This window comes from Lepidochelys olivacea, assembly GCF_965140295.1.
Source record: "Lepidochelys olivacea isolate rLepOli2 genome assembly, chromosome: 5".
NCBI classification, from domain to species: domain Eukaryota; kingdom Metazoa; phylum Chordata; order Testudines; family Cheloniidae; genus Lepidochelys; species Lepidochelys olivacea.
This window is the reverse complement of record NC_140415.1, coordinates 136,131,636-136,151,357: the sequence shown is the minus strand read 5'-3', so window position 1 is coordinate 136,151,357 and position 19,722 is coordinate 136,131,636. Positions and strand designations below refer to the sequence as shown.

At 52.2% G+C, this 19,722-nt stretch overlaps 1 protein-coding gene across 2 annotated transcripts; it reads right to left on the bottom strand.

The window, feature by feature from the left end:
- Positions 1–8,909: 8,909 nt before the first annotated feature.
- HEMGN (hemogen) lies at positions 8,910–18,793 on the bottom strand. 2 transcript variants are annotated; one of them, XM_084628791.1, is made up of 4 exons: positions 18,537–18,793; positions 14,349–14,427; positions 11,396–11,649; positions 8,910–9,115 (listed from the first exon to the last, which is right to left on the bottom strand). In XM_084628791.1, the coding sequence occupies exons 1-4, from the start codon at positions 18,616–18,618 to the stop codon at positions 9,006–9,008; spliced, it is 525 nt and encodes a 174-aa protein (XP_084484917.1). In that variant the 5' UTR covers positions 18,619–18,793; the 3' UTR covers positions 8,910–9,005. The 2 variants fall into 2 exon arrangements, with proteins under 2 accessions (XP_084484917.1, XP_084484918.1); XM_084628792.1 differs by having other exon boundaries at positions 14,337–14,427; positions 18,537–18,775.
- Positions 18,794–19,722: the final 929 nt, after the last annotated feature.

The following is a 19,722-nucleotide window of genomic DNA, read 5'->3' as shown; positions in this document are numbered from 1 at the left end:
TCCCAGGATCCTCCTTCCCTTTTTTAAAGATGGGCACTACATTAGCCTTTTTCCAGTCGTCCGGGACTTCCCTGGATCGCCATGAGTTTTCAAAGATAATGGCCAATGGCTCTGCAATCACATCCGCCAACTCCTTTAGCACTCTTGGATGCAGCACATCCGGCCCCATGGACTTGTGCTCGTCCAGCTTTTCTAAATAGTCCCGAACCACTTCTTTCTCCACAGAGGGCTGGTCACCTCCTCCCCATGCTGTGCTGCCCAGTGTAGTAGTCTGGGAGCTGACCTTGTCCGTGAAGATAGAGGCAAAAAAAACACTGAGTACATTAGCTTTTTCCACATCCTCTGTCCCTAGGTTGCCTCCCCTCATTCATTAAGGGGCCCCCACTTTCCTTGACTGTCTTCTTGTTGCTAACATACCTGAAGAAACCCTTCTTGTTACTCTTAACATCTCTTTTCAGAGTAACAGCCGTGTTAGTCTGTATTCGCAAAAAGAAAAGGAGTACTTGTGGCACCTTAGAGACTAACCAATTTATTAGAGCATAAGCTTTCGTGAGCTACAGCTCACTTCATCGGATGCATAAAAGTGGAAAATGCAGTGAGGATGTTTTTATACCCACAGACCATGAAAAAATGGGTATTTATCACTACAAAAGGTTTTCTCTCCCCCCACCCCACAACTGTAAGGAGAGTGATCACTATACATAAGCTATTACCAGCAGGAGAGTGGGGTGGGGGGAGAGAAAACCTTTTGCAGTGGTAAACACCTATTTTTTCATGCTTTGTGTGTATAAAAAGATCTTCTATACTTTCCACAGTATGCATCCGATGAAGTGAGCTGTAGCTCACGAAAGCTTATGCTCAAATAAATTGGTTCGTCTCTAAGGTGCCCCAAGTCCTCCTGTTCTTAACGTCTCTTGCTGGCTGCAACTCCAGGTGTGATTTGGCCTTCCTGATTTCACTGCTGCAAGCCCGAGCGGTATTTTTATTCCTACGGCAAGCTGTGCTCTGAGGGATGGCTGTGTCGTACCAATAGCTACTGCAAGGTTGTTGCAAACACGGTGTTTGAGTTGTATGAACTCAGACATGGGGACTTACTATCACAATTACTGATGCTACCACGAGGTGTCGCTGCTGGCCTGGGTGCCAAATGCATTCACTAATTCAGAGCAAGAGGCTGGAGTGGATGTCACCCATAGCGCTGACCAGTATTATGCAATACTGCAAGAGACAGACATTTTGAAGGGCACTTCCTTCCTTTCAGAGGAGCAGCCGTGTTAGTCTGTCTTCGCAAAAAGAACAGGAGGACGTGTGGCCCCTTAGAGACGAACCCATTTATTTGAGCGTGAGCTTTCGTGAGCTACAGCATGCATCCGATGAAGTGAGCCGTAGCTCACGAAAGCTCATGCTCAAATAAATGGGTTCGTCTCTAAGGTGCCACACGTCCTCCTGTTCTTTTTACTTCCTTCCTTGTGTGCCATGTGACATGAGTACTACCAAAGCACCCCCAGACTGCACACAGGCTGCAGACACCCCCCCCCCCCAGCAGTTAATTCAGAAGGGAGCCGGGCTGTTCTGGAGCAGCCAGTGTGTCCAGCCGGATGTATGGAAAGTGTTCTGTCAGGAAGTATTTCTGCTGTGGGATTTTACTGTGGCAAAGGCTGTCTGCATGTCCTCAAACAAGCCTCTCTCAGCCCAGTCCTTCCGCTGCCCTTGTTTGCCCCAGGAAGGGCCAAGCCCTTGTGTGGGAGGGAACTGGGCAGCAAGACTTGAGTGGACCGTTCCAGCAGTTAGGATTATGGGAGCTGTGTTCTCAGCAGGTCTGTACCATGAAAGGTGCTAGGAATGGAGGGGGCATGGTAAATCCCTGTCCATATGTACCCACCTTAGCGAGCAGGCAGCAGTAGCCTGGTTCCAAACCCCAGCCTCCTTCCACGGGGAAGAGCAAGAGTTCGTTTCAGACCTGGGGAGGCCAAAGCCTCTCAGGGAGCGGCACCCCAAACCACCAGTCACTTTTGAGAATCTTGGCCGGGGGGTGTGCACATGTATGTGTGTGTGCCCATGTGCATTTCACCTCCCATTTCCAGCAGCTGCTGCTGAGCTTCACTGTGCCCCTAAGCTGCCTGTCCCACCCTTCGGCTGTCACCAAGCTGGACACCAGCCTAGTGCCTTTATCAGCCCCACCCTCTTGGGCAGGGCAGCAGAGTAAGAGTCCATCCCTGTGCAGTGTCCTCCTTCGCTGCACCCCGCGGGCTGAAGTCTCAGGAGATGGGGCTTCTCTGCTGCCCTCCTGCAGTGGTTCCAGCCCGCGGGCTCTCAGCGGGGAGGTGCTGGGCTGGGCGGTGGAGCCTATGCTGGTCACTGCTTGTGCTGGAGCTCCCTAGCTTGAGTGACATGACCCCTGAGAGCACAGAGACATGGGGGGGGGAGGCGCCTGTGGGTTAAGCAGGGGTGTCAGGGGGTTGCATGCTCAGTGGGACGGGAGGCAGGGGATCAGGTTTTGGGGGGCTGCCTGCAGTTTGGATTCTGGCCAGGGCTGTCGTGTGGGGGTGGGTGGGTGGGCTGCAGGGCACCTCTCCCGCTCACTGTCCTCTAGAGACAGCTACATGCAGGAGCCTGCATGTGCCACCACCGTCTCCTGCCCTGGGCTCATCCTGGGGCTTTGGTGATCTGGGGCTGGGAGGCCCCCAGTGACCTGGTGCAGATCTGCTCCTCCCACTGTCTCCTTGCTCCACCCATCAGTCTCTGGGGGCTTCACGTGTGCACACACTTAGCCCTGCTCCAGGAGCAGGCTGGTGAAGGCACCAGGCAATGGCGTGTGCACCAGTCTATCCCCCCTGCCACCCACATCTACCAGAGCCCCCAGATACAGTGCATCATGGCCCTGAGCACTCTGCCCCATCTGTGCCCAGCCCACACTCCCCTCCTGCCACCAGCATACCGCCAGGGCTAGGAATCGTTCCCGAGTCCAAGATTTCCTGCCATTTAGTGCCGGCAGGCAGAGCAGTATGTGGCTGCAGTTCCCCCCGTGGCCACTGGAGGCAGCTGCTCCCAGCGCACTGACCTGCCCCAGTCAGAGGCTGGCGCTCACCCGTGCCGAGGTGCCCGTACAGAGCGATGATGTGCCGTGTCAGTCTCCTTGATGCCATGGTAGGGCCTGTGCACTGCTCCGGCTCCAAGCTGCGGCGCGTGGTGTGGAGCCTGTGCTGTGGTGAACGTGCCCTGCAGCCCTGGGCACTGCTAGCGGAAGCCGTGCCGAACTCGGGTGCTGAGAATCAGGGGACCAGATGAAAATCAAGAGATTTAAAAAAAAACAAAGAAATCTGGGTTCTTGCTATTTGCCGTCTGGTTTTGGAAGCTGCAGTGTACATTGGGGCCCTGGGTTCAAGCTTTTCTCTACAACCTTAGGGCGAGAAACGTACTTTAAAAAAACAAGACTGTGATTTTCAGAAAATAAAATGACTTAAGGAGCTGGTGCTTGACGAAGAACATCCAGTCTCACTGTTCTCATAATGAAATCACAACTGGCAACATTGCAGTTGTTAGTTATTAACAAAAATATATTTTTTCTACAAAATAACATACACCTTTACAAACAACGTCTTGGGAAAGGCGTTTGAACTAACTGCTACAGATATTTTTCTTGCAGTTCCTAAAACAATTGCATACAAAGTTTTAAATTACAGTGAAGGAACATCTTGACTAATGACATGAACACGTTGTGGTATTTTATCAGCATAAAAATTGGCAGCAGGTATTGTGTGTTTATTCAGAGCGCTCAGAGATCTCAGATTCTGTAGGACATGCCTCCTATGAATAGAATCAGTCTGTTCCACCAAGTCCATTAGCACTCAGCGGACATCCCATCCAAATACCCTCAGGCCTGGAGACCATTTCTGGTCTCACTCTGCTGACTGCTGTGTGTTTCAAAGTCCTTATTAGTGAGCAAGGCTTCACACCATAACTCAGCACGCAGTTAAGTATCTTCCGCTCCCCCATAGGTGCCGACTCCATGGGTGCTCCGGGGCTGGAGCACCCATAGGGAAAAATTAGTGGGTGCTCTGCCAGCCAAGCTCTCCGCCCCGCCCCACCTCACCTCCTCCTCCACCGCCTCCACCTCCTCCCCCCACAGTGCGCCATGTCCCTGCTCCTCCGCCTACCTCCCAGCCCTTGCCGCTGCTCAACAGCTGTAGCCAGCTCCAGGAGGGAGGGGGAGGAGCGGGAACGTGGTGCACTCAGGGGCAGAGGCGGGGCCGGGGCGGGGAATTGGGGAAGGGGTTAGAATGAGGGCTGGAGGGGGCGGAGTTGGGGCAGGGACTTTGGGGAAGGGGCAGGAGGTACAGGGGCGTTGAGCACCCTCCGGCACCACTAGAAGTCGGCGCCTGTGCCCTCCCCGCCCCCTTTAACAAATGAGGTACAAGGCTCCTTGCTAGTAGAACAAAGGTCTCCACTGGGAAGCATGCAAGACTCACTCACTCAACCTTGCAGAAAGGTTGTGCCAAATCTATGTGCTGGGCTACCCTTCCTCTAACCCACCACCGCTCTAACCACTAGGTCACACTCCTCTCCCAGACAGCCAGGACTAGAGCTCAGGATTCCTGAGCTCCTACATCCTCCTTCTGTCCAGCAGTCGGGCATGCACTTCACGGGCAAAGTGTATGCACTGCCCCGATAGGGAGTGACCCAGACTAGAAACAAGTTGTTCCTTCAGCTCCAGTCACAGAGGTCTGTGCTAGGATGTGAAGGTCTAAACCCTTCTGTTGCCTGGGGAGGGGCTAATAGTTGCACGCGATGGCATTTTCCCCTGTGCGCTGTCTTTAAAATGGCTTATTTAATTCACACAGTGAGCGAACATCCTGCAAGACAGGCTTTATCATTCAAAATACTGCTGGATCAAAGGAAGGTATTCCGCTCTTGGTCACTTGTCCCCAGTTTTGATGGCTTGTGTCACTCACTGACCGCTGTGGAGCATGAGAGGTGTAAAATAACGGGGAAGATGAATTCCTGATGTCTGATCCTGGACATGCTGCTGGCTTTCACAAGGGACTTTTAAGGAGGGGGGAAATTTTGAACTATATCAAATGACTAACTCCAGTCTCTTTGCCTTTGCCATTGTTTTCTTTGTGTTTGCTTATAGCCCAATCACTCTTCTTTGACCCAGCATTTACAGCTAGATTAATGAGGATTCTCTGAACAGAAAATCAACAAAGATTTTATAGTGACATGTCAGAACAAGCCAAAGCAAGATAATCCTGTTTACTGACTAGGTGAAAGCAGTTGTCTACACAACCTACATAGGAGGTGAACATTTTAGAGCCAGACTGTAAATCATTGTTAATAATTAATGTAACAGTTAAGAGAAAAGGCTTCCTCATGACAGACAATTAAAGGACAATATGTGTTCTGTCACTTCCTAAAACTGTCTGGTATGGAACTAGTAAATAATTTAATTACAGCCATGAAGTCCTCTCTCCTGCTGCTCTTGTGGGGGGCTGGTTTGCACTGCAGCCTCCTGCACCAAGCCCAGTGGCGGAGGATTTCAGTGCTAAGGGGTGAGCCCAGCCTGGCTGGGATGCTCTGTAGTATAGTCCGACCCAGCCGGACTCCAGCCCCATTGCACGGGGTACTGTCTGTCTGCACAGGGCTATGGGCCAGAGTCCAAAGGGATGTAGACACTGAAGATGCAGAGAGGGGCTTCTGAAGACCCCACTAGGCGGCTAAGCAGACGGGGCACGTAACTCCCATTGAGGTCAAGCACCATCATCCCTCTGGCACAGCTGGGACGCTGAGGCAGAGAGAATGTCAGCGGCAGAGCAAGGGCCTGACTGCTGCTCTCCAGGGTCCCAGCCCAGTGCTCCCTGGCGACATGGACTTTCCTCCCCTAGTAACCTTAGCTCCTGCCTGGGAACGCACTGCTCACAGCAACGCACTAGAGCACCTGTTCAAAGCAAGATTTTGCTGATAGCGGGTTCAGTGTCTCTACTGCTCCAGGTCTCTCCAGCTCTGCACAGGTACAGTACGGCCAGCGCATTGCCCCCACCCCCCGTGTGCTTGGCCCCCAGTCTGAGCTGAAGGGAGCCCCTCTCTCAGGAAGCTCAGCAGCCTTGCCAATCCTGCCTTGGGCTCTGCTCCGCGGAGCCATCTGTTCACAAACAACATGGCACCACACCACTAACACACGTCACACAAGTCGCCAAACAGCCATCAGCTAGAGCGTCTTTCTGTCACCACATAGCTGGGCTGGAGAGAACCAACGATTCAGGGTAACAGGTCCATATCCTATACTAGTGCCAGCCTGGTACAACCCCCTGAGCCATGCAGCCCAGGCCAGCTAAACTCTCACATGGCACTGTGGGACCTAAATGGCCCGGTAGGACTGGGACTGTGGTTTTTAGTGAGGTCTCTCTCTCTGTAGCACTCTCATTTTAATCACTCTAGAGGAGAAGCATGTTCTCCTGCAATCTGCGGGGACGTCAGAAAGCTCTCAGGGGGAGTCTGACATCAGGGCTGTGCTAGGTAATGGCTTCTTGGCATTTCCAACAGGAGTTTTGTGAAACAAGATCCCTTATATGGCGAATGCAAGAGACTGTGTCCTGCATTGCACATCCTAGCTCCCGTCAGCTTTGGGCACACATGTCAAAGCAAAAATATTACCCTCGGCTAGGTGGAAAGAAACCTGATGCATCTGACTCTTACAGATAAGCAAGGATTGTACCAGAGTTATCTCACCAGGCGACTCCATTAATAAGGCAGTGTGCCAAGGGGAAAGTGTGCTCCTTTCTAACCGCAGTCTGTGGCTAGCCATCGACCGCACTCAGTGATGTGATGGCAAAGTGGGAGCTTTCAGTTGGAAATGATCAGGAACAGCCACTTGGCTTCTGCTTTCGAACTTCTCGTCGGCTCCACCCTAGCACCGTGGCGATATTGTCACACTGGGGTTCAGGAGCCAGGGGATTGTAAAGCGGTTGCTGGCAGTGCAAGAGGACAGAGAGGGGAATACAAGGAAACACATTTCCACAACTAGGTCTCTTCGCACAGCAAATGTTTTGATTAATTTAGTAAAAGATCCATGCCCAGTGGAAACAGGCCATAGTTCTGCTAAGCTGAATGCAAGGGCCTGATCCGTGCTAATCACTCGGCTGCTAGGTGTATGGAGTCAATCCTCTGGGCCCACTAAGCTCTCTTTGTCCTGCCAGGGTAGAGGGATCTCAGACCAACCCTGCATGGCTCCACCTGCCATGGGGAGCCAGGGACTGGCACACAGGAGTGGCAGGGGGTCCTGGGCATCCACAGAGCCCTGGCAGGGACCAGAAGGGAGGATTGTCCTTAACACAGAGACAGACTCAGGAGAGGGGCAGGAGAGATTGGTGTAATGTAATGTTAACTGGCCACTCACTCCTGCTCGCTCACACCAGAGTCTGTTTGCAAATGAGCTGGTAACAGTATCCAGAGCTGACTAGAAACCATGTATTTTAGCCAAAATCTCCTTGACCTTCTGAACACATCATTTGGCTACTGAGTTGCAGTCTCACTAAGGCACTGACAGGCTAACATTTTTAAACAAGGATACAGGTAGGTGCCCCTATAAACCCAGCCTGGTTCCAGACATGCTGAGACCCCACAGTTCCTGAGTAGATCAATGTGGCTGCAGAGGCTCCCATCTCTGAAAATTAGGCCAGTATCCAGTGAGCTCAGAAGAAGACTTTCCCCTGAGTTCAGTGGGAGCTGGAGGAGGCCCTCAAACTGGCTATCTCTGGGCACCCAAGTATGAAGATTTTGGCCACAGTGCCTGATTTCAGAGGTGCTGAGAACCTACAACTCCTGTTTAAGCCAACGTGCACCCTGGAGCTCAGCACCCCTGAGAACGGGGCCATTGTGCTAGGATATTCTGCAGCATCCACTTAGTTGAAGCCATTCTGGGCTCAGTCCTGCAAGGCACTGACCACCCTGCCTGGACAACCCCTTATCCCCATTATAACATGTAGGCATGGAATAAGAAATTGCCAGCCTCTAGCCTTCTTCCGCATAGCAATAAGCATGGAATCTATGGCTGTCTTTAGCCATGGGATGTGGAGATATGTGCCCAGCTTAATGCTTAGGGGGGTAAGCCACATCCTCCCTGTGATCCAGACACTGATTAAAGGGCACTGTTATGGTTTTGGTTGGCTAGAAACCCAGCATTGTCTCTCTGAAAGCCTTTGGGACACCTTCAGTGCATTTCTTGTCCTTTTCCTGGCCATCTGTGTGCTCCCAGCACTGTCGACACAGGAAGCCATGTCCAAGGTCCACGGTTTGTGCAAAGCAGCTAAAGAGGGAGTGTCTGAGTGAGTTTGACAAGTGAAAGGTGAAAGTGCAACACAGCTTCCCACCCTCATAGTCCGTGAAGGGGCTGTGGGGAGCAGATGAGGGGCCACGAAGGAAAAGTACAAAATATAGATCAAAGTGACGAGACTTCGGAAAGGCCTAAGATTTGTTACCGCTAGAGAGGAATACCACAGCTGCTGGGGGCATTCGATGAAACTCAGGCAGCTCCCATCTCCTGGATCTGTCTGGGAGAGTCATGTGAAGCTAAGCTGTAGTTACCCATTCAGCAGCGGCTGGAAAGCTGGATAAAGAACGGGCTCCTCAGTGCTGCCTGAGATCTAAGTCTACATTGCAAGGCCCAATCCAGAAATGGGCTCTGCCATGGAAACCTCTGGCCTTCCGCGGGAGTAGGGGCTGCTGGGGAAGAGCAGCACAGGGAATCGGGTCAGGGCAGGGGGCTGGAGGAGAATCCCCAAGGTCTGTGGTATAGTCCTGAGCACGCAGCTGCTGAGTTTTAGAGGTATAATATCTGGGGAGGGGGAGGGGAATGAACAGATTTCCCCAGTATTCCTAGGTAGGCAAAATATCAGTGATGGTAGACGATGGTGTAAGTGTTTAGTTTTTATTTCTCACACAGGAATAGCAGATCTAAATCATTCTACAGTGCTTGGACTTTGACCAAAGCAATGGGAAGGAAAAAAAGATCAAAATAAAACTGAGGGGTAGTATCCATTATCTGTGTGGTCATTTTCCAGGGGGATATTCAAAGCCTCTGATATTCCTGCTTCTTCTGACTTTGGCACTTCCCCATGCTCTGTAAAAGAGAAAGAGCAAAGCCATTTCCATGTTGAGTGTCACAGTATTTTCCTTAACTCCCCAGCTGCTGGACTCATGTGATCACTTGAGAATCTCAGCTTTTATTAAGAAAGAAAGAAAGAAAGAAAGAAAGAAAGAAAGAAAGAAAGAAAGAAAGAAAGAAAGAAAGAAAGAAAGGTTCCTATCCCTTTGTGAGGGGGTGTCCTCCACACACAAAGCCTGAAGGGGTAAATTAGGCCAATTAAGTTGCTTCTGGAGGAAAGCCAGGGACTGCTAAAGCCTAATTGCTGATGAAGTCCTGCTGGGGGAGGAGCTGGGCCGGGTTAATAAAGCCAGGAAGTTGGCAGCAGAAAGGGGGCTGTGGGGAAAGTAGTCTGTAGTCCTGTTCTGGGAGAGGGGATGCGTGTTTGGGGCTATGGTGTTTAGTCTACAGTTACTGCCTGGGAGGAGGGGGTTTGGACTGGCAAACCCAGAAATTGGGGGAACCAGAAGGTCAAGATCAGAAGTAGGAAGGTGTCCAGGAAAAGAGCAACAGGGTCTGAGGGAAGGCAGACCACAGTTGCAGGTATAGTTACCCTGGGCGGGAACCTGGAGAAGTGGGTGGACCCAGGTTCTCCTGCCAGCTACTAGGGAAGTGGCATGGACCAGGCAGTGGAGCTCAGACTCCCTAGGACTGCTGTTGGGAGATCTTTTGTTACCCTGGAAGGGGGGGACTATAGTGACCTGACCGGAGGACTGAGTCCTGAAGAAGCAGCATCCTGTGTGCCAGAGAAAGAGGGAGACCATGGGCCAAGGAACCAACAGGAGGGAGTATCAGATCTGGAACTAGCTAATTCCCAGAGCAACCTGGTGGAGGTGCTCCAAGGGTGGGTGAATCCCATGACACCTTTTTGTTTCTATGTGCACTGATTTGGGGGGTCTGACTCAAGATATTTAAATGTGTGGGTGGGTGACCCTGCATAGCAGTGGCAGATAAGATGCTGGCCTCTGGGTACATAGACATCTCCTTTGTATAGAAGGGTTACATGCATGGGCCCAGCCTGCAATGAGCTCTGCATGGGGGGGACTCCTGCCCCTGCACAGAGACCTGGGAGGTCAGTGGGGGCCTGTGAAGGCACATGGGATCTTGATGCAGGATTGGGCACTCAGGGCTTCTGGGCTCCAATGGAAGTTGATGGGCGTAGCAGGCACCCAGCACCTCTGACACGCTGGCCCTAAGGGGATGGTTTCAAAGCCCCTAGGGGAGGTGGATGTTCAGTTTCTACCAATGTCAATAGGAAATGGGCACCCAAATCCCATAGCCAGTTTTAGGAATTTCAGCTCAAATCTCCAGATAGCCCCCTGTGGAATAAATATGAAGGGCCTGATATCAACAGCCCATGCATCTGAGGAAGTGAGCTGTAGCTCACGAAAGCTTATGCTCTAATAAATTGGTTAGTCTCTAAGGTGCCACAAGTCCTCCTTTTCTTTTTGCGAATACAGACTAACACGGCTGCTACTCTGAAACCAGTGAGTTCCTTGTGAGCCAGGAAGGGGCCCAGGTAATACAGGGACACTGTCATCTCTGTAGCTGTCCCACGGGGCACCTATGGGGAGAAGCCCTGGGCCCCAGAGTCTCCACACCTGCCATTTCCAGACTGCACTGGTGATGAATGGGTTCCTCTTGGGACTGGACTTGGCGGGATCCCCTTCTTGTTGCCCAGTCCCCGGCTCGGCTCGGCTCTGCACTGACTGTCTGGGACATCCCTGTTGGGGAGACCTGAAGGGTGGGGAAATTCCCCAAAGGCCTAGACAGAGCCATCAGCTCCACTCCCGCCTTGTGGCCAGGGAAGCAGGGCCTTCCCAGGGGCTGCCATTTGGAACAGACTGGCTCAGCAAGCGGGATGCCAGGAGCTTGCTGCAGCTTTGTCACTGCTGTGTACAAATGCAGGCTTGAGCAGGGAAGAGGCTCTGCAGCTAGCCAGAGGCAAAGACCCGATGCTGCTGAGTCACTGCTCCATTGCCTGGCTGGACAGTTCCTCTGCTCCCAAAGGATGCACCTAGGGGCGAGTTCTCTGGAAACATGCTCTGATCTGAAGGGGGAGGGAGAGCTCAGTGGTTTGAGCATTGGCCTGCTAGCCCCAGGGTTGTGAGTTCAATCCTTGAGGGGGCCATTTAGGGATCTGGGGCAAAAATTAGGGATTGGACCTGCTTTGAGCAGGGGGTTGGACTAAATGACCTCCTCAGGTCCCTTCCAACCCTGATAATCTCTGATCCCAGAGGGTCTCTAACCACTTACCTACTGGATGCAGAGTATCCTCGGCTGGGGGGCCCTCCACGGCCTCCTGCTGAGTCCCAACAGACAGCTCTTGAGCCACAGATAAGGTGGGCTCCTCCTCATGGTGCCCTGGAGATCCCTGTGCTTTCTCTGGGGGTTCCTTCTCCACCTCCTCTTGCACTTCAGGCTGAGGCTCCGGCTCTGTATCCTGCTGTCGGCCTCTTCTTCTTCCAGCTCCTCGGCCCCTCTTTGGCCCTTTGCTCTTTCCCCGCTCTCTGTCGGAACAGTACAGCATCTCGCACAGCGCCGTGAACCAGGGGACAGCCCTCGCGGGCACATAGGAGAGGGAAGCCCCCAGCTGCCAGGCACTGTCAGTGGGAGCTGGGCGGTGGGTTCCCCTGTGCAGAGCGCTTTGTCGGTGTAGCTGTACTGCTGTGCTCTGCGAGCAAAGAGCTCCTGCTGTGGACACAGCTAGGCCAGTAGCCCTCAGCGCTGGTGCAGCTTATTCCAGCCACTCCTCTTCTCCCCTGGCCCACGCACCCCGAACTCTACTGCCAGAAGTGCACTTCTGCTGCTATAGCTGGCAGCACTAGGGGCTTTGGCTGGCACAGCTGCATCCCTCGCAGGCCTCACAGAGCCGCGCTGGCCAAAGTCTGTCGCTAGACCTGGCCTGGGCCTTAGTGCCTCTCCCCTTTGCCCACTTCTAGGTTACAGAGACAAACTTGCTATTCTGGGTGAGAAATCACTGCCTGGGAAAATAACGCACCATGGCCGGCACAGCCTTCCCTATGGATTGATGCACACAGCTGGTGAATTCTGAGCTTGCCTGGGTAATAGGGGCTCACGCCTAAAGCCAAGTGTCTTGCCAGCAGTCTGACACAGGGGCTTGCCTGAAGCCTCTGCCTAGGTGGGTCCAGGGCTTAGCCCCTTCTGAGCGGGGCCTGAAGCCATGATGGAATGTTGGGAACAGCTGTTCAGATCTTAGAAGTGAACTGAGAGAGTGTGTGTGAGACAGGGCAATATCCTGGACAAATCTTATTGAATTGCATTTATGTATCCATGTGGGCCAGGGATTGTCTGTAATTCCATGGGGGAGGGGGAATCACAGCCCTCCAGGAACTAACCATGGGAGGTGAGTAGGCAAAATCACACCTCCAGAGCAGTACCACCAACTGGAGAGAGGCTTACACATACTGGTTCAAGCTGGATTCTCCAGGGACCAGCAGCCAAATAAAGGACTTCAGGTTAAATATCCTGAGTTTAAACTGACTCGGGGCCTTCTTCCTGAACCAGTAAACGGACCAGATCTCTGGTCCCAAGGGGCCCCCAGTCCTTAGGGAAAAGTTGGAAGGAATTTAGCCTACTGAGACAGCATAAGACTGAGAGGGCTTGTTCTGAGCTGAAGCTGGGGTGAAGTTCTGACTGCAGGAAAATCCTTCAGTGGGGTTTGAAGGACTTGCTGGAGTCAAGGTGATCTCTGGTGAGCTCACTGGCATGTGTGTAGGTTCTTTTCCTGTTTTCTCTGGCATGCTTTCACCTTAAGAATAAATGTGCTTGCTTAGGCAGAGCCGTGTAGTAACTTAACTATGGCAACTACCCTGTTTGCCATCTCTGAGGAGAAAAGTCAAGCAGGCTGCATAGGCCGCCAGACGGCTGAGGATCTCCCAGTGTAGGCAGGGAGCTGTGCAGTCTGGTCAGGAGGGAGAAAGATGGCTGGGAAGCTGGGAGCCTACAGTGGGTGCCCTTGCTGGGCCACAGCAAGGGAAAACAGGGGCAGGTGCCGTGAGCTGTGATGGTGTGGTCACCGGAGATAGGGCTAGATGGCCCAGTCCAGAGCAAAGGAGCAGGAGCAGCCCTGAGAGAAAGCGTGACTCTCACCCACCCCGAATCACAATTCCTCCTTCCTGCCCAAGGTCTCCCACAGCTGCCAAGTTTTGTGTGGTGCCTTGTCTGACCATTTATGCAAATTATTTAATGAGCTACTTTGCATATGCACAATCTGCATATCACAATAAGTGCCAGCTTACGGGCAACACACTCTGCCTGGAGCAGTGGTGGGAGATGGGACATGGAGCTGCACACCACTTGGAAGCTCTGAGGCTGGGGCAGGTGGAGGGGTGGGTAGGCTGGAGGGTGTCTGGGGCACCAGAGGAGGTGGGGATGGTGCTGGGGTGTCTGGGTCAGTGGGGGCTAGAAGGTAGATGAGGAGGCTGATGTGTATCAAGTCCTACCTGGGGGCTGGCAGGGGACTAGGGCTGTCTCTGGGGGTGGTGGGAGGATGTCTGCAGGAGGGAGCCTGGGGCTAGTATCGAGACCCTTTCCTTTCTGTCCACCAGCCTGGCCACCTGCTGCAGAATAGCCCCCTTGCGCGTATGGCATGATCTGGAGCCCTACTGTGTGCAGCACCCTAGGTAAAACCACATGGCTGCGTTGGCCAGCGGGTTGGCTTTCCCCCATGTGCTCTGTGAGTGATCCCTGAGCTCACCAGGGCGTGTGAATGTTTGACCAGCAGAAGATTTGGATCTGTGGGTCCTTTCTTTACTTGTGCTCCTCCCCTGGGCAGTAGTGCGTAGCGGCGTTCATTGCACTTACCACTGCACATGTTCAAAGGGACAGGGCTAGACGACTTGGCCTTCGGGGCCCCACCCTGAGCCGGGGTGGTGTGTAGGTGGCATCCCACGAGTAGCCCTTGGAGGAGAGTTACAGCCCTGCAGCTCTCAGTGGGGGCTCATCTCTCTCACCCAGCACCAGCTCAGCTGTGCTGGATCAGACCCCAGGCTCTGCCCACTTCCCGCTCTGCCAGAGGGGACTCCCCATAACAGTGCAAAGGGGTTCTTCTGCCACCCACCCCTATGTGAGCACATAGTCCAAGTCACAGTGTGGCAGGTGGCCATTCCCTGTATACAAGGGGTGCTTCCCTGTCGCTAAGATAAAATTTCCCCAGGGTGTAAGTATAATTTACCCCAGAACCCACTGGACAGTATCTTTCTCCTGTGCCTCCGCTTTCCTTTTCCTCAGCAGCTCTCGGTCTCTCAGGCGGCGTGTGATGGCCCCTACAAGAACAGACCAAGTGTAAATGTGGTGCCATGACTGAAGACTAACCTGTGATAAGTCTTCCTGGCGATGACAGGGACACAGCAAGGTGAGTCGAGTGGGAGCACCCTGGGGTGGGGCCTCCTAGTGGAAGGGAGTCACCTCAGCCAGACAGCGAGCTATCATGTAAATAACACCCGGGACAGAAGTGCACTAGAGGCCACAGATAAGGGGCAAGTGACCACATCCTTCATGCTGCAAATAACACCTTAATGAAAGCAGATGGGCTTTGGGGATGGACTGGACATGCCCAGTTTCTTGGACAATAGCTCCCACCTGGCAGCAGTGGGTCCTGCATCCAGAACATTGTCTCCCATTAAATCATTGCATAGCAGCTAGTTGGAAAGCCTGCAGGCTGTTAACCCAAAGCCCATTGGATTGGCAGGGTGACATTCAGTCTCTCCCTTCCCTTGTCTGTTAGTTAGTCTCACCCTTGGCTCCCTTGGCTCTGAGTGGGCCTGGACATGTGGCGTTACCTCCCTCTGAGTTGAATTTGCTGCTATTTGAAGGCTCATGTATGTATTGCTCATCTGTACTTGGAGAACTGCCAGGTATTCATGAATCCCAAGGTTTACCCTGTTTTACCTACACGGAGTATTCATTGTGGCCTAGTGGATACACACTGGTGGCCTGGGACTCATCAGACCTGCATTCTAATCCCAGCTCTGCAACTGGCTGCTGGATGACCCTGGGGAAGTCTCTTTGAACTGCATTCAAAAAAGAATGAGAAGTTCGTGGAGGGTAGGTCCATCGGTGGCTATTAGCCAGGTGGTCAGGGATGTAATCCCATGCTCTGGGTGTCCCTAGCCTCTGGCTGCCAAAGCTGGGAGTAGACGACAGAGGATGGATCACTAGCTGATTGCCTGTTCTGTTCATTCCCTTTGGGGCACCTGGCACTGGCCACTGTCGGAAAACAGGATCCTAGGCTAGATGGACCTTTGGTCTGACCCAGTGTGGCCATTCTTACTTCCTGTCAGTAATGACGCTGAACTCCTCTACAAAGTTCTTTGAGATCTACTAGTGAGAGGAGCCAGGGATCCCTATCTGACAATCTGCAGTAGGTGCTCACACGTGGCTCTTCTCACAGCTCCTCTCCTGTGGAAGGGCCAGATCCTGCGAGAGGCGATGCACCCTGGCCCGGATCTGGCAGTACGGGAACGCACTCAGAATGCTCAGTGGGCGAGCAGTCCTGATGGGGGCAGGGAGAGGCTCAGTCAGGAGTGAGTTCCTGGGCTTTGTTGGCACGGGGCCAGAGTGCTTGGCACCTGGCAGGACTGAGGCCTAATGGGTTTCAGCCAGTCAGGGAACAGGAACATTTCTGTCCGACAGGGCTGAGCACTCACTGCAGGGAATAATGACAGTCACAGGGTATGTCTGCACTGCGATTAGACACCTGCACTGGCTGGCCCATGCCAGCTGGCTCGAGCAAAGGGGCTATGTCATTGTGATGTTTAGGTTTGGTCTGGAGTCTGGGTTCTAGGACCCTGCAAGATGGGAACGTCTCAGAGCTCCGGCTGCAGCCTGAACCTGAATGTCTACACCACGATGAAGCAGCCCGCAGCCCAAGCCAGCCTGAGTCAGCTGGCACGGGCCAGCTGCAGGGTCCGATTGCACTGTAGATGCACCCAGAGTGACTCCATGGGCTGAAGGCTGTTTGCAGAAAGGAGGACACAATTCCCCACTGTGCAGGGCCCAGCACAAGACCCCAGTTAAACCCTGTGTGAAAGGCTCCAGTGGGCACAGGGCCGGGCACATCACCCATTCATGAGTTACTCCTCACTGCCCCTGTGATCTAGTGGTTTTGGGCTCAGTGACTTGCCCAGTGTCACATGGCTGGCCAGTGGTAGATCTGGGGACAGAATTCAGGGCTGAAACCCTAACGCCTGCTGTCCATGGCAAAACTCCTATTGACTTCACTGGGGCCAGGATTTCCACCCCAATCTCCTAACCCCCAGCCCCAAAGTTATCCTTGTGGTACGGACACCTGCCCACTAGGAACACCGAGTCACCGAGTTGTGGTAACTTGGTCCGTATGTACATGCCTTGTTTCTCCCTCCCTATGCCTCATCTGCGAGTGCAACACAAACAAGGCTCATGGCAGAGCTGCTAGCATACTCCTTTGCTGAGACTCAGAGCAGCAGATGTGCCATGCAGGCAGGAAAAAATGCATCTCTAGCAAGGGACGGTGTGAAGTCAGGAGTAAGGAATGAGGCATGCAATATACATTTAAAAGAATAAATGAGTTGTGACTTTCATAATTTCAAACAGACCTGCACAACAGCATTCCTGAATACACACTAAACTAAAGACAGACAACTGTTCTAAATAATTACACCTTCCAGCCAACAGCCTCAAAGCACATTAATGCATTAAGCTTCCCAAACAAGCCCTGGGAGAACCAAGAAGGGCTGTTATCACCAAATGGAGAAACTGAGGCAAAGTGACTTGGTCACAAGGAATCTGACTATTCTGGGAATAGAGCCAGCATCTCTTGACTGCCCAGCTGGTGTGCTAAGCCAAGAATAACCTTCTCTGGATCAGTATCTCTGAACAGGAGGGAATAATGGGAAATTAACTCTGGGAATGCTGCTTTCACGTGCTTTGGATCCCACCCTGAGCTGAGCACCAGGGTCCAGAATTACCATTACTACAGTAATGCCTGAATGCCTCCTCATGCTGGGCCCCAGAGAGACCCAGTAAGAGACAGTCCCCATCCATGAGAAGCTCACAATCCAAACAAACGATACGGAAGGGGTGGGAGATCACAATGTGGTTCAAAATGTGTAATAGAAAGACGACAATATGTAGTAAGGGGTGTGTGCCGTAGCCTGATCGTCGTATACGAGGGCAGAGGCTGCCGTTAATTCTCAGCACATGAGCGTTGTGAAATATCCCCTTCTAAACGTATAAAATGCCATATTGACAATCCCTAATAACAATGCCCCTCCAAAGGAATTACTTTAGGGACATGCCATGGCTTTCAGTGATCAGCGGATAACCTGTTGTCTGCCAAATAGTAAAGCAGCAGGAGATTTGCTGAGAAGACTGGTCATGTCGAATGGTAGAAGGACGCTCGCAGGGCTGACGGGATGAATTCACTGATGGTTATTAAACCAGGATGCATTTAGCTGGTGATGCATGTTATACTTTGCATGTGTAACCGAGATCAATCCCTTATTTCTTTTGCGAGCTAAGAGACTGTCAAAACTTGCTGAGAAACAAACTGAGAAAAATATTCTAGGCTAAGTGTAATAAAACCTGTGCCACCTTTACACACCAGCCTAAGCAAGTTGTTTTTGACTGATCAGTCCAAGACCTCCAGCCCATCTTTTGTTGCTCTAAGAGAGGACTGAACGGCTGAGAAGCAGACTGACGAGGGTTTGCATGCATTCTATTATCCACAGTCCCCAGATGTTGGCATTTGAAGTCTGGTGTATGAAGTCCCCCTATTGCTTGTGAGAGGCCTGTTTAAACTGGAATGGCAAACTGTCTTGTTGCTTAAAATACCCTGGTATCTCTGATTTCAGCTGCATGCTTGCAAACCCTCCCCCTGCAGAGGTTTCACTACACACCTGATTCCAAGACCTGTGTGCAGGTAAAAGCAATAACTTAGATGGGTTTCACAGCAAATGGCAGTGCTTTGCATTAACCACCTCACTCACAGGACAGAAACCTGATGCAAAATGCCCATATTCTTTAACAAAAGAACACTGATACACACAGTAAAGTCCAGATCAAAGAGGCATAAAATTCTATATAGCCCTACTGGGTATTTGTAATGGCACAGGATTCTGACCGCTCTGAGAAGCATTTCCAAATGCTTGTCCCCTTTGCAACAATGAGAAAAATAACCTGACTGTTGTTTTGTGCAGGGCAATCATCTGTTTCTTCCATACTCTGTATACCAAGCATCTACTGTAGCTTACATACATAGTTTTGATCATTTAAATCTTTTTTGGTATGCTATTAGTATGCAATTTTATCTCCTTTTTGCTAAGAAATCTAGTGACGCATTAGACTATAACAAGCTCCCGTTCCACCACTCATGACATTAACTTGGTAATGTTACCTGGCTCAGTGTGTTCCTCTCTGGCTGGTGGAGGCTGCTGGGAAGATTCCGAGTAAGGATGGTCCTTTTCTAAGCCCTCCATTTTTCTTTGCTGTTTGTTGCTGGGGTTCTGGGTTTTAACTAAAAAGCAGCTTAGCTGTGCAGTAAGGGCCTCAGGAGTTAGGCTACATACTGCAAAAGGAGTAGTTAGAGAAAAACACAGCCCGCCCACGCAACATGGCTTATCTGGCCTGGCCACGGGTCTGGTACTGCTGTTCTTCTTATCATGTCACAGAGCTGGGGGAGCCTGGGCTCATGTCCTGTCGTCTTGCTGCAAAGGAACATTAGTGTGCTTCTTCACGACTGGTGCTCCTCAAACAGGAAGTTAAGAGCGGCTGATGCTGTTGTGTGTAGAGACCCTCTTGTTTAATAAGGTGTGGGGAGGGAACTAAGCAGTCCCTTCTACTTGCCCTTCTGCCTCTCACATCAAATGGCAGCAAGCCCAACACAAAGGAGGCATTGCCCCAGGCAGAGGGCTCTCGTTTGAGGTCTTAAGTGGGACATAAGTGGCCATAGGCCTTCAGCACAGGGGTGAACTTCACTTTCAGAGGACACTGGTGCATCTCCAATCTCCGGGGTAGAGCATGTAAAGACAACCAGCTTTGCCCCCAGGGAAAGACTTTTGTGGCTGGGCATGGCCTCCCAGGCAGTTCCTGCTTTCTGAGCTGTCAGTTCTCCACAAGCCTGTGCATGGAGTGTCTCTCCCAGTCCGCGGCCCGCTTTGTGAGAATGTTGGTGACACCCGCTCAGCAGGCACCGTGCACACCCTTCTGTGCCCTCGGTGCTGCATTTTAAGCAGTCCTTCCCAGTCTTGCCCTTAATCAGATCATGTTAGCCCTCTTACTTGCAATACCAAGGCCCCAACCCAGCAAAACACTTAGGCATGTGCAGAGGACGGGAGGAATGGTATCCCAGTGCAGACCTGACCTGGGTCCATCTGCCATTGGAGAGAGGAGAGACCCTGGGCGGGGGCGGGGGGGAACTGTCAGTAGGAAGTCCACGGTATGGTGCATGGGAGAACAGGCCCTCTGGAGCCACAGTTGTAGGCAACGAAAGTGAAGATGAACAAAGGCGGTAACATATGTGCAGGCCACTGTGAGGCCAAGAAGGGGAAGGTAAGCCCTGGCTGGAACAGAAGAACTGGCGG

Bases quoted from the DNA above. Each gene is read 5' to 3' on its own strand.
- HEMGN (XM_084628792.1), bottom strand. From the start codon at position 18,618: ATGGAGGGCTTAGAAAAGGACCATCCTTACTCGGAATCTTCCCAGCAG. The intron at 14,428-18,536 runs GTAACATTACCA...CTGTTCTTGTAG, and splicing joins AGAGGAACACACTGAGCCAG to GGGCCATCACACGCCGCCTG. The intron at 11,650-14,336 runs GTAAATTATACT...CTGTTCCGACAG, and splicing joins ACTGTCCAGTGGGTTCTGGG to AGAGCGGGGAAAGAGCAAAG.